Source organism: Sylvia atricapilla, chromosome 7 (genome assembly GCF_009819655.1).
Source record: "Sylvia atricapilla isolate bSylAtr1 chromosome 7, bSylAtr1.pri, whole genome shotgun sequence".
Lineage (NCBI taxonomy): Eukaryota > Metazoa > Chordata > Aves > Passeriformes > Sylviidae > Sylvia > Sylvia atricapilla.
Genome location: NC_089146.1, coordinates 591,953 through 611,001, shown reverse-complemented (window position 1 = coordinate 611,001; position 19,049 = coordinate 591,953). Strand labels below are relative to the sequence as shown.

The 19,049-nt window shown below is 47.2% G+C and overlaps 1 protein-coding gene across 4 annotated transcripts in view; it reads right to left on the bottom strand.

Moving 5' to 3' along the window:
* Positions 1 to 19,049, bottom strand: part of HDAC4 (histone deacetylase 4) — a 175,613-nt gene that overhangs the window by 45,142 nt on the left and 111,422 nt on the right. For 2 of the 4 annotated variants that reach the window (XM_066322354.1, XM_066322355.1), the window contains exons 7-12: positions 17,363 to 17,484; positions 9,058 to 9,198; positions 7,127 to 7,239; positions 3,585 to 3,701; positions 3,291 to 3,489; positions 804 to 1,033 (exon numbers count right to left, since the gene is read on the bottom strand). In XM_066322354.1, coding sequence (XP_066178451.1) covers positions 804 to 1,033; positions 3,291 to 3,489; positions 3,585 to 3,701; positions 7,127 to 7,239; positions 9,058 to 9,198; positions 17,363 to 17,484 — 922 coding nt within the window. The remainder of the gene's footprint in view (positions 1 to 803; positions 1,034 to 3,290; positions 3,490 to 3,584; positions 3,702 to 7,126; positions 7,240 to 9,057; positions 9,199 to 17,362; positions 17,485 to 19,049) is intronic. The other 2 variants (XM_066322357.1, XM_066322356.1) reach the window with 2 other exon arrangements.

The window sequence follows — 19,049 nt, the reverse complement described above, 5'->3', positions numbered from 1 at the left end:
ATCCAGCCTTCGGTGGTTGTGTTTTCTTACAGGACCGGAACGGTGGGAATATGTGGAAGAACCTGGGCTGTAAATGAAAAGAGCAGCAGCGATCTGAACGGCTGCCTGCCACAGGCCATTCCTGAGCCCCAGACCTGCTGCTGGAATTACTGCCAGCCTAAGGAAAGCCCCCACTGGAACTCCTTGGGAGGAGTGTTCAGGAAGCCTCGAAACTGTTCCAATCCCAGAATGGTTTGGGTGAGAAGGATCTCGGAGATGATGCAGTGCCATCCCCTGCCACGGGCAGGGACACCTTCCTCTGTCCCAGGCTGCTCCAAGCCCCAGTGTCCATCCTGGCCTTGGACACTTCCAGGGATCCAGGGGCAGCCACAGCTTCTCTGGGCACTCTGTGCCAGGGCCTCCCCACCTTCACAGGGAACAATTCCTTCCCAATATCCCATCTCTCCCTGCCCTCTGGCAGTGGGAAGCCATTCCCTGTGTCCTGCCCCTCCAGGGCTTTGTCCCAAATCCCTCTCCAGCTCTCCTGGAGCCCCTTCTGGCCACGGAAGGGGCTCTGAGGTCTCCCTGGAGCTTCTTCTTTTCCAGGTGAACACCCCTAAGTCTCGCAGCAAACATTTCAGTAAATCTGAATAACTTCCTGCACCAATACATCCTGGTGGTGTCATGCCTGAGAGAGGTACAAGGATGAGAGGCCCAGGGATGCTGGAGGTAGAGCCCACAAACACACCTGCACTGGGGACCCCGAAATCACATGCTTGAAGCTGCTGTGGAGCAAAAAAAGGCATCGAAAGCTTCATGCCTACCTTGTTGATGTGCAGCTGCTGCTGCTGGAATTGCTGTTTGTGTTTCTCCAGGAACTGCTGGTGCTGCTGCTGGATGACCAGCTGCTGGAGGGCCTGGGCGTTCTGGGGCAGGGGAGCAGACTGGGTGCGCCCCAGAGGGCGGTGCTGCCGCAGCTTGTGGATCGAAGGGGAGACCCTCTCTCCACCCACCAGGGGCTGTGCATGCAGGGGCAGTCCTGAAAGATACCAGTCTGAAGATAATATGGAGGAAAAAACAGCAGAGGAGAAACAAAAGGAAGAAGAAAGGAAGGGAGAAAACGGCTGTTGAGTAACACTGACGGTGACATTGATACCATGTCAAACCCAGCCACCTCACTGCACCTGCCTTGAGAGAGAGCAGATAAATTAATCATGACTGCATAGAGCAATGATTTGCTTGGTTCGAGTTCTGTGTCTGCTTGGTGACTCAGAGACCCTCTGGAAACATCTTATTTTTTTGAAACCAGCAACACCTTACTGACCCTTCTGTCACTACACAAGACCACAGTGGTCTGGAGAAGTTTAAACCTCACAGTTCGCCTTGGTTTAGGGATTGACCTCAGGTTTAATTCAAGCTGGGCTAGGGCTGCAGTCACTTTTTTTGGGCAAGAAGCCCTCTGCTCTTCTCAGGCTTTGGTTTAGGACAGGGAGAAGCTGCCCAGAAATCTGCAGGCAGCTGGACGCTGAGGATTGGAAACACCTTGGCATTTGTGTCCCAGGATGTGACCTCCTTTCCCACCGAGTCACAGAACTGCCCTGCACGGAAGGAGCTGACTCATGTGAAAGTCTCTTTTCTCAGAAGACTTAGAGTTTCTCCCATTCTCTGCTTTTTTCTGAAAGGGATCGTGTGAAAGGGTATCTGACTTTATAAATGCATGTCTCTACAGATGCTGGTGTGTACATGCACAGGTCTGCGTATGAATACACAGGTAACTGGGAAAGATGTGTTCCTTTCCCCTGACAGCACAGCTCCTCCTCCCGAAAGTTCAAATCAGACAGCAGAACTTGCACAGGATATTTTGGAAGACTACCTTCCTCCAAGGCAACAGCCAAGGCACTCCTGGGAAAGCTTTCCAGAAGACACTATGTTCACAGAATCCTGGAACAGCTGGGCTTGGGAGGGACCTTAAAACTCATCTCGTTCTACCCCCTGCCATGGGACAACTTCCACTATCCCAGGTTGCTCCAAGCCCTGAGTATGTTTCATCAGGAATAAGGAACATTAGGACATGTAAGATACTACCCAGAGTAACCATTCCTAAGAGGAATGGCACAGCTAAGGAATTCTAGTCCAGCTTCCCAAACTGTCTGGCAATGTCTACCTTCCAGCACAGAGAGAACCATCACAGCTGGATAATTCTGCACCTGTCGGGGGACTATCTCCGGAGCTCCAGGCTCTCCAGCAGAATCCTAATGAACTCCACACTTTGTTTCCAAATACTAGTTGCAGTTTGGTAGCTGGTGCACTCAAGGCTTTGGGGACCATGTGTGAGCTCGCTGCCTCTCAGCTGCTGCCTCTGGAACATTTCTCCTTGCTTCTGTGCCCTGACTCTTTCTCCCCCGAGTGTTGAATTGTAACACGTTGTGCTCGTGTGGAAAGCACCACACGGAGCAGGTGGACTAGAAGGAATTTGTTTGGAAGCAGATACAGTATGCTGGAAACAGCAGGAAGCAAACACCACACTTCTCTGCATCAGCCTCCCCGTATCTATGTGCTCACAAGCTTATCCCAAGCCCATGGATATTCCTGGGGTTTGGATGTACAACCAGTCACGAGCTGCAATGCTGCAGGGGCAGACACCTCCCAAGAACTTCCATTAGAAATGGAAGGAAGGGACGGAAAACCAGCATGTCAGCAACTGAGGCAGAACATCCTTTGTCCCAGCACCACACACAGGAAACCAGGAACGCATCCCAGTGGCAATTATTGCTTTGAATCCAGCCTATTTATAGGCACAGGCCTTCCCACAGGTAGTTCATTCTGAAAACCCAGCACCGGGAGTGACTCACGGCAATTAACATCCTGGAAAGGGAACGCACACCAATCTGTTGAGAGGCAGCTGATTTTGCCACTGTTTTGCTATTTGTATTAATGATGGAAAGGAAGTGTTTTAACCTGCGATTTTCTAAGTGCGTGCCTTTCATACTTTCATGGAATAGAAATCATCCACGGAGAGCAGGAATCGTTAAGATGCAATGTTTTTGCCCTCACTTTGATACGAACTGGTCAGGACTCTTAAGAAACAGAGTTTTCAGCTTTTATCAACCAACTTTTGCTACAGGTGGTGGGAGACCCGATTTTGGAAAAGTCACCACTAATCAATGAATGAACAAACAAAGGTTTTACGTCCCACCTGCAGGGTGTAGAGGCGAAGCAGGATCTAGAGGCTGCCTTGAAAACAACCCAACAGATCCCTGCTGGTTTCCTCTCTTTTCCAGGTGCCCAAGTGCTGCCCCCAGAGCGCTCACCTGTGACCAGGGGCGTTTGTGCAGTTGGCTGTTCCAGTAGGACCATGTGCTGCAGGAGAGGGTTGTGTGCAGTTCCCCCGTCCCTCTCCAATGTTGTAGTGCTCAGGTAAGGAGTGAGGTGAGTGCCAGGGAATAAGGAGATCCGCTGCTGTAAGGCTGGGATTGTGAGCCTCTCTGCGTCCTGCTGCGCTTGTCCTGCCTGCAAACGCACCGTGCCACAGGGGGTTAAGAGACATCCCAGAGGCTGATCCCAATCCCGCCGACAGCCCAGAGGCTGATCCCAAGCCCACTTACGCTGGAAGGGCCGGTGGCAGGCAGTCCTAGCGTGATGTTGGGCAGGGAGGGCGAGGTGTAGAGCGGGAGCTGCGTCACAGAGCCCTCGCGGTTCACGAGCCTGTGAGCCAGGCTGGTCTGGAAGTGAGAGCAACCACGGCTGAGAGCCCATCCCAGAGCCTGCAGGACACGGCACTCACCGTGACAAGGCAGCAGGAGGGGACACAAAGTCCTCAGAACTGCACAGACACCCCAACAATCGCACCCTGGGCATCCCTAGGAGCACTGTCCAAATGCTCCTGGAGCTCTGGCAGCCTTGGTCCATGCCCATTCCCTGGGGAGCCTGGGCAGTGCCCAGCACCCTCCTGGGGAAGAATCTTCCCCTAGCATCCAACCCAAACCTCCCCTGGAACAGCTATGTGCTGTTCCCTTGGTACTTATCCTTCCCAAGCATTTGCCTTTTTAAAGATAAAACAGACTACCTTAAAAAAAAGAAAAAAAAAAAAAAAAGGCGCTTTACAATTGGTGTTTTTCTCTTTAGCAAATAACAGACAATTTATGTTATTTACTACCGTGTGTTAGCATAAATGAGATTCAAAATCCCATCCAAAAGCCTCAAGGTTGCATTTATGGAGCTATTTCCTGATTTTCAGGGTGAAATGCAAGATTTGCTCAGTTATCTTACAGGCGTTTGAAGCAAGAACACTTTAGCAAAAATACCTTTAATTTCTAAACAAGACTGATTTGAAATACGCACTAGAAAACCCATTATAAAAATTACAATAAAGTGCCTGATTTTCCTGTTAGGAAACCACTGTTCTGATCACCCTGAGGTCTCTGCAGGTGATTTTCCAACGTAAATAGATTTAGACTTCAAGAAAACTTCTACAGAAGTCTGTTAAGCCCAGGCGCTGATGTGAAAAAGGAGATTTTGTTTAACTCAGTATTCTGTTATGGGGCAATCTGTACCTAAGTCATGGCTGTCCCATCCCTGGAATTGTTCAAGGCCAGGTTGTTTCACTTCCTGCAATGGGCAGGAACATCTTCCACTATCCCAGAGCGCTCCAAACCCAAAATCCAGCCTGACCGTGGACACTTCCCAGCTTCTCTAGGCACCCTGTGCCTTTTTTAACAGACTCATTGTAAAAAACTTCATTTTTCTCTCTAATCTAAAGTGACTCTCCATGTGATTATTTGTACCCACACACTTCTCCTTCCAAGTGATTTTTAGCACTCCTGGCAATTTTGCTTTAATTTAAATTACATAATGTCAGTGTGCCATTGAAAATAAGATACTTATTGTCAGCAGAGGAATGAAATATTTTACTGATATCATAAATGAAACAAAACTACATCCATTTTCCCTTTGAACACTCAATACTCTGGAGTTGTGCCTCAAAGCCTCTCCTGGGGATTTGATATAAAAAACAGAAGAGAGAAGAACACAGTGGCTTGATGCTTTCAGCATATGGGATTTGGCAGCATTATCATCACTTTAAACACACAGCTCCCATCTCTGGGCTGTGCACAAACAGGCCTGAATTGCACACAGTCCTTTCTAAAGGCAATATTTGCAGCTGTACTCAAGGAGTTTTTACAGGCTTGTACCAATTGCAACGGCAGTGAATGCTGTGTGCCTTTCAGAGAGGGAAAAACCTTTAAAAACAGTATTTCAAAACAGAAACTGTCTGTTTTAAAGGAGGTAAGGCTGCAGTCTTTCCCCACTGAAGGCACTCAAATAATGAATTTGGGCACCATCCTCCAACACACCCTGGTTCAAGGGCTGATGCATCAAACTAAGAAGCAGTGAGATATATTTCTCATTTAAAATAAAACATGAAGCTAAGAACGAAAGACAACATTATCTTTTCAGAAACACTCAAATATTTCCAAACGTTTTATGGTGGGAACATAGGAAATCCTGGTCCACTGATATTAAAGGAATCTCCAGCACTAAAGTTCCCAGGCCATACAACTACTGAAGAAGAGTCTCAAGACACCAAACCTCACTTATTTTCTCCCAAATACAGGCCAATGGATCAGCTGGGATCACATGACACGAATGCTGAAGTAAAATGGAGAGTTATTTTTCTTTGGGAAAGGGAAAGGCTTGGGCAGGACAGGGTTTTTTTCTTCAAATTGTTTGTGTTGCTTGTGCCTCAGCCTAAGTCACAAAATTACTGCTTTACAAGCAGTAATGATGGAAAGACCTCTTCTTGTGGTCAGTGTTCATTTGATTAGGTGTTGGTGATCTAGTCCCAGATGATCAGCTCTAATTATTAAATTGAAAAATCAAATGGATGAGGACGATGCTCCAGCTTCACATTCACCTGCAGGAGCTCACTCCGACTTCATGGAATGGGCTGGGCTGGAAGGAATCTTAAAGACCAGCTGATTCCAACCCCCTGCAGGGAGTTTTGGGAAGCTGCCTGCTCTGCTTATGTCACAAAAAACCCCAGTCAAATCCACTAGTTTTTCCCTCAGCAGCAACTGGGAATCCGCAGTTTGCTAAGAACAGACAAGACTGACAAGCTCCTGGATCAGCAAAACCAAAACTCAGTGCTCGTCCTCTTGGGACAAGTGAAGCCTCCACCTCCCATCCTTTTAATCTTCACACTAATGACCTAAAGCTGTAAGGTTTGCTATGGACTAGAGTGGCTGGAATGTGTGCTGGATCATTTGGCAGGGCAGAGGGTGGAAAAGGAGGCATGTTCCCCATATTAAATACTGTTACACTACATTAGAAATAAAAATAAAGTACAAAACTAGAAAGCAATAAGGACTGACATTTCCAACATCAGAAGGCCATTTCAATTCTAAAGGAATATTTGTGGAGAACAAGCCTCAGCCTGTTTTTGGAGCCCTGGTCTTAAGACAAACTCTATTCATGGCGAGAACAGCTAAGGGGAAGCTGGATAAAAAGAAATGCACCAGTAACATCAGACAACCACACTGGTTTTCTACAGGCACAGTTTATGGCAGGAGCCAGCTCACATGGCCCAGACTCCTTGGAAAAACTCGGCTCCAGGATTCCTGAACACAGGACCTGCTGTGCTCAATCCAACCGCACCTCACCCAGGCTAACACCCTGCCTTGGGCATCCAGAGATTCCTCAAGTAATGGTGAAAGATTATGGGATTATAAACCAGCACATGGCACCAACCTTTCAAATCTGCAGTTATGGAGGAAAAGTTTAAATCCATTCCCTTTAATCCAGTTATGGTTTGGTCGTATTTAGACCAGCCTACTGCACACAATAAATCCATCCTATATACAGAAATAAATTCCTCAAACGTTAAAATACTTGCATTTGACCTTGCTGAATCCCTTTATTTTTACTTTCTCCTCCCTGCAAAACCACTGCAAGTTACCACAAGCTGCCTATGAGCTGGTTCAAACCAGATTTAATAAACAGATAAGGCATCCTGTCAGCTCAGGCTGAGAGGTAATTCCCAAAGTCTGCTCCAAGTCACAAGCTGGGGTTTTCCTTTTGTATGGCTTAGTCCTAAAACTCTCCCCAGGCTGATGTGTGTTAAAAACCAGAGGGAAGGAGGGCTCTGTACCTCTGCTTGGATACTCGTGACTGATCCCGCAATTCCGTTCTCAGTGCTGATGTTGTTGGAGCTGTTGTTTGGAGAGCTGGGACCAGATCCAGGAGCACTGTTGCATGCAGAGTCTGAAAAACATATCCAACACCAGCTTTTAACATTAGAAACCATCTCTGTGATGGTATTGACACAGACAACAACCGCTCAGGTTTTGTTTTGGATGAAAGCAGCCCTCCTCCCCTTCTTCCCCCTAAATCTTCCCAGGGCACTTAAATACCAACACTTTCAAATGGTTTATCCAAGTACCTACTCTGCATATTTAAGTCTTCTCCCCATGAGAATTTCTCTTAGAGTGTATTAATAACTTGAATTATGATTGAAATCTAATAAAAGGCATGGAAGGTTTGAAGAGGTCAGACTGGAGGAGGTTGGAGTTGCTCTGCATCATTTTTCTGGAAGTGCTGCTCCCACCCTCTTTCCCTCTAACCCTAAAGACACCTCCTTGCATCACACCTCCCTCAGAAAGTCTCTCACCTGCTGTATGGCACAGCTGCTAGTGTCCTTCCTTTTATTTGCAGAGGTTAATAACATTCAAACATTTTCTTTTGAACTTTCCTTATCCCCGAGCATTTGCAAGAGACTCTCCCAGCAGCTGCAGCAGGCTCCTCATTACTTCAGGAGGAATAAAAGCTAATTCTTACTGGGGCCTGGAGGGACAGGACAGGGGGAACAGCAGTGTTTTACACTGCCACAGGGCAGGCTTGAGAGGGAATTGGAGGAAGGAATTCTCCCCGGTGAGGGTGATAAGGCACTGGCACAGGTTTCCCAGAGAAGCCATGGCTGCCCCACCCCTGGAGGTGTCCAAGGCCAGGTTGAGCAACCTGGTCAAGAGGAAGGTGTCCCACCAGAACCCCTTGCATTCTTCAGGGATTAAACATAATTTCTATTCTCCAAAGTAGAACTGTTTTTAAAGCTTATTTTTTGTTTAAGAGTCCCCTCTCACCACGACAACTCCAATACTTTTCTACACAGGCTCCAGGCTGGCTTCTTGAACCATGTCCATGCCAGTGAGAAATGGGAGCTTCCACTGCCATTTCTGAAGTCATCGCAGGGAAAAATGGTCAGCCAGCAGGAGCCACGTACCACGTAGCATTGTGTGAGTCAAGGAAACTGGATTTTCACGTCTGAAAGGCCAGAACTCACAGAGTGTTTGGAAACTACTCTCAGGCACAGGTTGGGATTTTTGGGGTGCCCTGTGCAGGCCTAGGGTTGGACTGGATTATCCTTGTGGGTACCTTCCAGCTAAGGATATTTTGTAATTCCACAACTTTTAGCTCTTGAAATCTTCCTTTCCCTCTGCAAACAGAGAGGCTCTGACACAGAGAAGGGCTGAGGCACCCCAGGGTCTCCCAAACCCACTCTGCTGTCTAAAGAGAGCTCACTTTTAAGTTTGATGGAGTGATGATCGTGTGCCTTGGAGCAAGACAAGCCTGGCCAAGCTGTCACTGGGTGGTACTTACACAGAGACATCCCTAGATGGTGCTAGGAATTAACTTTATGGTAATCTCATCACATTCTTTTCTCCGATCCCACTTGCAAACTTCTGTCCTAGAAGGACAGGACTTTTCAACACGAAACTGTCGGTTGAGTAGTCAAAAAAAAAGTTTTTTACAGCTGTATATATAAAACCCCTGGGTCAAGAACCTTTTCCTGTCTTCCACCTTAAGTGACACAGCTCCAGGTGCGTCCCTGGTCACAAGGAGCAGAGATGGGAGCTGGCCCTCCTGAGGAAGCAGCGGATGCGGATGAGACCTGACCTCAGCCTCCCCCAGGCTGTACAGTTCCAGTGCCCTCAGCTCGGCTCCAGCACTGCTGAAGCACACAGGAGACAGGAGCACGTTTTGGGAAGAGAGGAGGAGACGAAGAACTGAGGAGCTGTCGCTTACCCGCCGTACCTGTGACGTCCAGGGGACGCTTCTTGAGCGCGGTGACCACGGGCCCGTCCTTCCTGCGCAGCAGAGGGCTGCTCCTCCTCTCTGCCACCTTCTGCTTTAGCCTGGACCGCAGCTTCAGGTTGGGCTCAGAGGCTGGCCAGGAAAATGAAACAGGGTTAGGACACCTCGGCAGTGTTCTACTCAGCCTGCAGTTGAGTTGAGCTGTGTCGAGCTGAGTTGAGTTGGCTGGCTGCAGGCGAGCATTTGCAGGAAGCTAAACTAAATTAAGTCATTTGCTTAATTTGCTCCAAAAAAAATATTTGGAACACAGACTTGTAGTGTAACAAACAGGTCCCAGCCCATGCAAGGTCCGGATTCAACAACAACAACAACAGGCATTTGAATTAAAAATGTAACAATCATCCTGCAAAGTCTTCTCTGAACGAAGACATAGACTTGGGTTTAGTGCAGAGTTTCCCACGTCTGCCCAACTTGCTCCCAACCGAGCTGCAAACCCAGCTGATGGGATCCAGGGAAGAAGCTGAGGAGTGGCTGAGCCAGCTGAGATGCTGCTGTTGGTTATCTCTGATGTGCTACTGGAACAGGCAGCTCCACACCCTCAGAGTAATCCAGCCCCAGGCTGAGCTGGCTCCGGGAGGGTTGCCGGGGCAGGGAAGGAAACACCAAAATCAAACCCCACAAGCAAACCAGGTGATCATCTCCCTGTTGGCTCCCTGTGCAGCTGGAGCCAGTGTCAACTCAAGGGCATGAGAGCATGGCCAAGGAAAGCCAACACCAGGGAGGAGGTTTGTTTGTTAGTTTGGGACACATCTTTGGGTTACATCATCACAGCCTATCAGTTCAACCCTAACAGCACGTCAGACACCTGGGAAGTTCCAGACTGCTCAGGGCAGGTGTGGATTCATTCCCTGTGACCACAGCCTTGTGTACACCATGCCTTCGAGAGACTCCCTCCAAAACCCAAATCCTGAGATCCCAAAAAGCTGAGGCAGAGCTCCTGGGAAGCTCCAGCACCCCTGGGGCCAGGAGAGTTGGTGACAGCACACACGTTATTGAGTCTCCACCAAGGTCATGAAGCTTGAATTCAAGACAACTCCTGCAAGATGATTTCCTCTGGGAGCTTTCTGATCTCCCCAACCCTGAGTGAAATACCTGCTGTGGGGTTTGAGGGCTACTGACAGAGCTGAGATGAGCAAACCAGCCCCATCCTTTCCCTTCCTCAACAACCCTGCTGCGTAATCCCTTTGAACCAGCAAATCCTGTGCTCACTCCATTACCAACCAACACACTCCAGGGTGAATAATCTACATTTCTCTAGAAGAATTAAAACAGGGTTTACAAACTGATTTGAATTAACTCAGTCTGGCTGCAGCTATATTTCCCTTGACCACCGGGTCACATCAAAGATCAAGCTTGTTGACGTTAATTGCAGGGCTCAAAAAATCAGAAAGCTGATGAATTCAAGATCAAATACTTGAAGTTAAGCCATCAACACAGTGCTTTGATGGAATTTTTCGGAGGAAGAAAAAAGAATAAAAGCAAGGAAGAAGCTTTTCATGAATGTTTTGGACAGAAAAACACTAGCAATAGATAACAGGAGCACTAATAAAAAAAGTGCTTCCTCAAGATGATGCTTCAAATGCTGACTGAAGTGCATTATCAAGGGGACAACTGTCTTGGAGAGAGAGAATTTGCATATAAAATGTCAGGGGACTGAATGTAAAGACCAGACCAGTTCAAACACAAGCTCAGGCTCCAAGCAGCAACTTCTCCAAGTTCTCTTAGAACCAGAGGCTGTTACGATTTTAATTTATGATTTTAAAAGCAGTGTTTGGGTACACACCTCATCCCACATCCTTACATTCCCAGCTTTAATTTGTCCCAATTTCTGAGCATTAACAGCTGCCTGGATGCCACACTCATGGCTGGAAGGAGATGATCTTTAAGATCCCCTCCAACAAAACCACTCTGGGATTCTGCAGAAAGGGAAGGTGTCACAGCTGGATGCTGATATATTAATTTTACATCAAAGAAATCGAAGCCTATGCCACAGCTGTTGGAAGGATCTGTCCTCTGACAAAGGAAAACACGGAAATAAAAACTGTATTTCAGCCCAAATTTTATTCCTGGTTGCTCAGATGAGGAGTGGTTTCTGTTGGGAACACACAATTGATTAGGTGGCTTTAAAATACAAAGAAGGAATGGGTTTGAAACACCTCAAAAATGGGCAGGGAAACAAAAGACTTGGGGTCACATTACCTAACACACCCCATATTTAAGGCCACAATAAAAACCTCCTTCCATATAACGAAGAGATGAACAAACACAGAAAATCACAGCCTTAAAGGAGAAAACACCTCCAGCGTAAGTGATTGCCAAAGCAACGTATTGGAATTTGTCAGATTAAATTATTTTAAGACAAAATCGCTCTGTGTTTCCCCCTTCTGCTGGAGGATTGAGTTTCAAAACACCAAAAGGTCTATTTAAAGCCTCGCTCTGATTTTGTTGTTTATCCCTCAGATATAATCCCAAATCTAACATGGCATCAGGACCTCAGAGAGCGTAATCCCTACACGGATTTAATTGGGTGCTCCAGAGCCCAAAGTAGGTGAATTAAAATTCAGCACAGGCAGCGCAGAGCACAGCCTCAAACTCACAGAATTTACATAAAACCTATTTTATAGTAAGAGATTTTACGCTTGTTCGGATGGTTTTTAAACTATTACATAATAAAAATATTTTTAAGCTGAAGAGAGCTGTCTTTCACAAGTATAAAACAGGAATTTGAACAACACAGAAGCATCAATACCTGACAGTCAATGCAGGTTCAGTGCTGTGTCAGAAACACCAATTTCACTGGCAGTCTCCCCAGATTCACTCTGCCAGGCAATGTGCCCAAAAAAAACCCTTGCTAATTGGAGTAAATTTAAAAACTGGAGACTAAATTACAAAACCTAAGTTAAAAAAATTACTGCTTCTCTACATCTCAAGGTGAAATATCTAAAACAAATGCCATGAAATTATCAAAATTCCCCTCCAGCAAACAAATGAAGCCCATGCCCAAATCTGAGTCAGCTCCCACAAAGCCAGTGGGATTTCTTAAGCACTGACATACTTAATTTGGCCTATAATAAGGATTTATACAAAGAATATTTTGTTTTCCTCCAAGTAAATTAATAACCAGAACATAAGCCAAAAGCTTCCCTGGTTTTCACAGGCTCCAACCCAAGTTACCCCTCTTGTACATCATTGAGTGCAGCAAGACCCATGTAATCCAATTCTTCCAACATTTATGTCATTCCCATTGTTTTTTTCCTAGAATTGCAGCCCCTAAGCTGCTGAACTAATCAGACATTAAGTCTGTGGAAGTCAAAACCCCACCAAGCCCCGGGCAGAGGTTGCCCTGTTCCCACTGCCCGTCCACATTTGTGGAATAAAAGCAAACAACGCAGCATGAAACCCCTGCTGCCAGTCCTTGAACATCTACATCTTGGCAGGTGGGGACTGGAAAGGGATGTTATTCTTTTATTCTTTGTTTTTGGGTTTGTTTTTTTTTTTTTAAGTTTCAGACTAAGCTTTACCAGCCAGGCAAAATCCAACAGAATTATCTTGTCTCACTTCTAACATCCATGAGAAAAGTCCATGAGGAGAGGGAACTTGAGCTGAAGGAAGGAAAGGGTTAGATGGCATATTGGGAAGGAATTGTTCCCTGGGAGGGTGGGCAGGCCCTGGCACAGGGTGCCCAGAGAAGCTGTGGCTGCCCCTGGATCCCTGGAAGTGTCCATGGCCAGGCTGGACACTTGGGTTTGGAGAAAGCTGGGACAGTGGAAGGTGTCCCTGCCTGTGGCTGGGGGTAGGAATGGGATGGACTTTGAGGCTCCCTCCAACCCAATCCTGAGATTCTATGAACAGTGCAGGCCCCTGGCAGCTCCTGGGAAGCAGAGATAGAGCTGGGAGGACCAAGGAGGAGGAGGGTGGGTTCCCTGAGTGACTGGGATCCCCCAAAGGTGGAGGCCAAACAAAACCACAAGATTTTGTTTGGTCTCCACCTGGAAGAGGCTCCTCTTTTGGTGCACCGCTCACAAGAAGTGTCTTCACAATTCCACAATCGTTAAGGCTGGACAAGACCTCGGAGATGACCAAGTCCTACCATCAATCCATCACCACCACAAACCATGTTCCCCAGTGCCACATCCCAGTTACTGAACACTTCCAGGGATGGTGATTCTACCACTGTCCCAGGCAGCCTGTTCCAGTGCCTGACCACCATTCCAGTGAAGAAATCTTCCCCAATATTCAAGGCAGGTGTTATTTTTGGATCACAGAGACTGACGTCCTCCAGCTGGAGCAGGACAGAGTACCTCCAGCAGGAATTTCTCTGAGGTCAGGGCCTCGTCTCAGTGCACAGGTCTGTGGGAAGCCAGGCTTCCAACCAAGCTGGCTGAAAGAACAACCTAGGTGGGAAGGCAGAGATGCTCTCAAACTGGAGTGACACGCCATGCCACACAGAGCTCCAAGATTTCCTCTGGATTACACTCCCATGTTACACCAGGGTTTCTGACTGGTTTATTTTTCTCCAAACAACTTCGTCCTAAAACAAACCACTCCAAACACTCCAATAATCAGAACTAGCTCAGAGGAACATTATACTTTCCTTGACAAATGCAGCATTATACTTGTTGACAAATCCTTCCATTTTCCCTCTTAATTCTTTCGAATTGCAACAAGTCCACACCAATTTCACCTACTTAGCTGCAAACAATACCCAAACAACTCCAGTCTTCTGCAATACCAACAACATCACAGGATGCTGGATGCTTTCCTCTCTCAGGCTCATCTCTTTTGCATGGAAGAAGAATCATGGAGTCACAGAAGCATTTAGGTTGGATATGCCCTCTAAGATCATCAAGTCCAAGAGGAAAAGCATGTTAAGAAGTGAAATAATTCCCTTTAAATCTTCATGATGGTGGTGGTGTCAGCTTTCTAAGTAACAGCATGTTCTAATATATCCACTGCTTGAATTTCAGAAAGCAGGGAATGCCATCAACAACCTTGTTCCTGGGGAGAAAATGAGGACAGGATTCCTTGGAAATACAAAAGTGAAAAGCTCTGCTAAAACCCACTTCAGCAGCTCCAAGAAAGGTGTTGACAAATAACTCTTGGGGTTATCAAAACAGACTGTCCCAACCCAGAGTCTAAAATCACTCTGTAAGGATTCTCCAGAGATTTTCCTTACAGGACCCCAGTGTGGCACGTAACAAATGTTATTAAATTTAGGAGACTCCAACCTTGATCTGGGAGCAGAAAAGGTCACTTAGAATTTCCTCTCTCAAAAGCTGTCAATAAAACTCCGACACTAAATCCTACACAGAACAAAGGAAACTCCTCAGAAGGAGAAATAAAAACCCTTGTGCTAATCCAGGTATTTAACAGCAAAGGCAGGAGCAGCACCAACCAAACTGATCTTAGCTCAGCAAAAAAAAAAAAGGAAAAGCCCCAAAGTGCTTGAAGAGTGGGAGCAGAGTGAAATTAATCCCCCAGCCACGCTAAGAACAGGATTCAAGCAATTAGTAACTGCACCAGGAAAACAATTTCACGCTGAAAACCAAACAGCCAAGAAACTGGAGCATAATTTAGGAAAACAAATCAGACAGAGCTGGATTTCAGGGCACGGGAGGCATCGGGAGCACGCTGCAGGAGCTGACTGTTGCCCCTGCTGAAGCCTTTCAGGCACTCTGAAGAGATCATTCTTGCATATCCTCCCTCTCCCACCACCTGTGACCATCAGGATGCTTGAAATAAGAGTAAAGACACAGAGTATTGCTAAAATGCAGGGAAATGGCAGATTTGATGAAATCATGGAATGATTTGGGCTGGGAGGGAGCTTAAAGCTCACCTTGTTCCAACCTCCTGCCATGGGCAGGGACACCCTGCTCCATCCCAGGGCACTCCAAGCCTTGTCCAACCTGACCTGGAACACTTCCCAGAGATGGGGAATATTTATCCTTCCCCAAAATGTCTCAACCTGCAGGACATGCTCCCAGATTGGGAGAAATGGTAATTCCAACTGCCTTCCCACCACCCCCTAAGCCGCCCTCTCCCCAGCAACGGTGCTGGTTGGATTCCAGCCCTGGTAATCAGAGCTGTATTGTGATGGGCTCTGTTATTTGAGCTGCAAATATTTAATCAAATTTAATAAAATTGGACTACACTATATGGTGGTTTTAAATTACCAACACAAAGGCAGAGCATTGCCTGGTGCCAAAAATCTGAAAAGCTCACCCATAATAAAGAACTTTATTTAGGATGGGCTCCAGCCTTCCCTGCCTTTTGTTTACACCAGATTGTTCAGGAGCCTTTCTTCTCCAAGCAACTTAACATTCTTGGCACTGGGAATTCTGCAGGATATTGCTGTGCCAAAGCCTGACGTGCTGTTGCGTTGAAAGGAAAATAAAAGAAAACAATGAAGAAAAAAAAAAAAATTCTCCCCTGAACCTTACAAAAGTGAACTCGTTTGTATCCCAGACCAGTGCCCAGGAGATTAATGCTGGTGCCCAAAAAGAACAAGTGCCAGCGTTCTGGGAAACCCAAATCAGCTGAACGTCCTCCTGCTGGAAAACAACAATGGGTTTGGTGGCTTCCACTCTTTAATAACATGATTAGCTCCATTTATCATCCTTAATTCCCTCTGTGTGACAGCAGGAGTTCATTCAGCAGGAGCTTTGGTGAGATCTCAGTTTGGGAAGCAGCACAGGGTGAGATGTGCAGATGTCCTCCTTCTCCTGCAGGAATTCCTGTCCAGGACCCTGGGAGCAAGAAGGGCAACTGCTGCTCAAAGCCAGTCTGACAGGGTGCCCTGAGGTGACAAGCCAGGCACGTTTGGGAGCATGTCAAAGCCCATTTTTACTGTGGGAATGTTAACAGGATAGGAACGGATCACCTGGCATCACAAGGCACAGAAAAGAGCTAAAAATCTCTTGGAATCAGGCTGCCCACAGATCCTAAGTGATAGGTTTGGTGCCAAGGGGTGCTGCCCTGCACGGAAATGCTGTGATTCCCAGGGCAGCCTGGAAGCTCTTCCATTATCCAGGTGCAGAGAGGAGAGGCTGCCCCATTCTTCAGCAAACCAGTTTTCTAAGGTCAGCTTTTGGAGTCCTCCAGGAAGGGCATAGTCAAAAGTACCATCCCCAAAGCAACAAGGGCACCTTTCCCAGGGAAAACCCACATCTTGGAGCCCATTTTTGACTGGGTTCCTGCACAGCTGAAGTGTTTGTTACTCGTCAAGCAACCAACCCAAGGTGGAAAAGAGACAACTGCACAAATGGGAATCTACCCAGCAAGGCAGGTGCTATGGCTCCTAGTGAGAAATTCCCAAAAGGGGAAAATCTCATCAGTGAAAGGCTGGTCAGGCATGGGAACAGGCTGTCCAGGGCAGCAGTGGAGTCACCATCACAGGTAGTGTTTAAAGAACCCGTGGATGCGGTACTTGGGGCCATGGGTTAGAGGCAGCGCTGGTTGAAGGCTGGGTGATTTAAAGGGGCTTTTCCAACCTTACTCATTGTGTGATCTTTGCAGAGAAGCCTTTTTTGCTGTCCTGAAGTGATTCCCAGCACGGCCAGTGAGCAGAACTGCTCCCTGAGCGAGGCTGAGCTCTCGGGGCTGAGCCGTTCCCCGAAGGCAGCAGCCCGGAGCTGGCCAGGTTGGGAGCCCAGGCCGTGCTGGCTCAGGCATGTGATACAGAGCTGAGGATCACAGCCAAGCCAAACAACCTGGTTTACATAATACAGGCTTGAGGAATAACTGACCTGCTCAGCCACCGTGCAGGGAGCGGCCAGACTGAGAGAGAACTGTCTAGGTGTGAACCGAGCCCTCGCAGGAAGCCCCAGCGCTCGCCCTGGCACAAACCTCCTTATTTACCTCAGGTACAACCTCGTACATAAAATGCAAATCCCTCAAGAAATGAACTTTTTCTTGGTACTTTTCTCACTCAGCAAAGCGTACTTAGGCTGGAGACATGCAGACCTCTGTGGAAGCTTTGGGTTTGGGAAAACACCTCCCAAACTGTGACACGTGGCTTCGCTGTCTCCCGTGCTCTTTGCACACACCGAAGCAGCCCCGGCCTCCCTGGAACACTGGGAGCACAGTGACAGCTGAAGGGGAAGCAGATGGAGAAGGGGGCTCGGGAAACAAAGCACAGCCTGGAATCCAGCTTTTTGGAAACATCCCTTCGTTTTCAGGAAAATCAGAGCAGAGGGCAGGGACGGTTGGCAGCACGGGGAGAGAAGGGCAGCCCTACCTGTTTTTCTGAGTGGGAAGTCGTCTTTGGAATCATACATCCCCAGGACTGGGTGGTTGTAGGTGCCGGAGACGCCACTTTGGGGTGGGGAGCTCTGGTCCAGAGAGCTATGCTGGGTTTTCCTGCACGGAAGGAAAGAGAAGGAGAAGGGACAAGCTTTACACCGATGACAGGCAGAGGATGACGAGCGCAGCGCCTGCCACCTCAGGGAGGGGGGAACAGGACAAAGGGAAAGGCTCTGGCTTTCTTCTCCTGAGCACTCCTGCAAAAATCCCCACAAAAATCCGATATACAGGAAGATAATTAACTTTGTTTTCAGTGTAAGACTCCACCTTGGCTCAGCTCATGCAGGTATTTAATCACAAGTACAAATTCCAAGACTGCAACCTGGGCTGGCTTTTGCTAAGTCACGTTCCTGAATCTCAGCACATGAGGTGAGACCTCAACTTCAGCACAAGTGAACCATTTCCTTCCCCAAAATAAACCCCAGGCTTAGCAGACAGGGTCCAAGGCCGAAGCATTGAACCTGGCCAGCAGCAGCCCTGCCACACAGGTGGCCCCCTGCCTTTCCTCCTGCCTGTCCTTCCATCCCAGGAGCTCAGCAGAGACAGGGCCAAAGCGCTCAGCACCTTTCCAGCTGAACCTCCCCGAGATGATAATTTATGGCTTTGTTTGAGCAGGCTGCTGGAAGTAAATTACAGTCTGTTTGCTGAGGATATTAAATAATGAATGAGTTTTCTCAGCCTCCTACCAGTTTGTTGGCTGCATCTTTCCTGCTTAATGACTTGTGCCCAGCTTTGCTGTTTCTCAGGAGCTCCACCAGCCTGGGAGAAGGCTCCAGTCAGCAGAGCAGCTCTGTCAGCAGAACAACTGATTTAGCCATGCAGGTGACAGTCACTGCGCTCTCACAACTTCACTTTAAATAAATAGAATTTAAACCCCGTGCTTCTTCTAAATACTAAAGGATTTGGGACAATGGCAAGGAAGCATTTTTTAAAAAAAAAAAAAAAAAAAAAAAAAAAGTAAATATTTGAGATTTTATATTACCTAAAAGCCAAGCTGAAAATATTCTCCTATAAAAGGTTCTTCAAGAACCAAAATGAGCCATTCACAGCTGAAAATTGCACAAATTCATGCTGTTTCTCAACCACTGACAATCCCTCCACTCAGAAGTTGGCTGTTTGCTGAGATCCAGAGAATCAACTCCACTGCAAGTTAAAGCCTTCAAAAAATATGGGGCTAATGAAGTACTAGGAAAACACACTGAATTATCTACATAATTACAAAAAAAACCCAAACAAAAAAAAAAAAACCAAACAAAAACAAAACAAAACAAAACAGAAAAAAACAACAACAACAAAAAAAAAAACCTCTGCAAATTTTATTTGAGCATCAACATTTTCTACTCCCACAGACCTCCTAGTGGGAGGTGTCCCTGCCCGTGGCAGGGGGTGGAACGGGAGGGGCTTTAGGGTTCCTTCAACCCAAACCATGCTGGGATTCTATGGAAGTATGAAAGACTCTGCTTTCCCTCTTCATTATCCAGATTTCTCCGTACATTAAGAAAAAATGATCTTTGGGGTTCTTGCAGGGCTGTGTTTCCCACACCCACTCCGTGCTGTGCCACATCCCTGCCCCTGAATGCCCCCATGCACATTTCAATCTTCACCTGCAATCAAAACAGAGC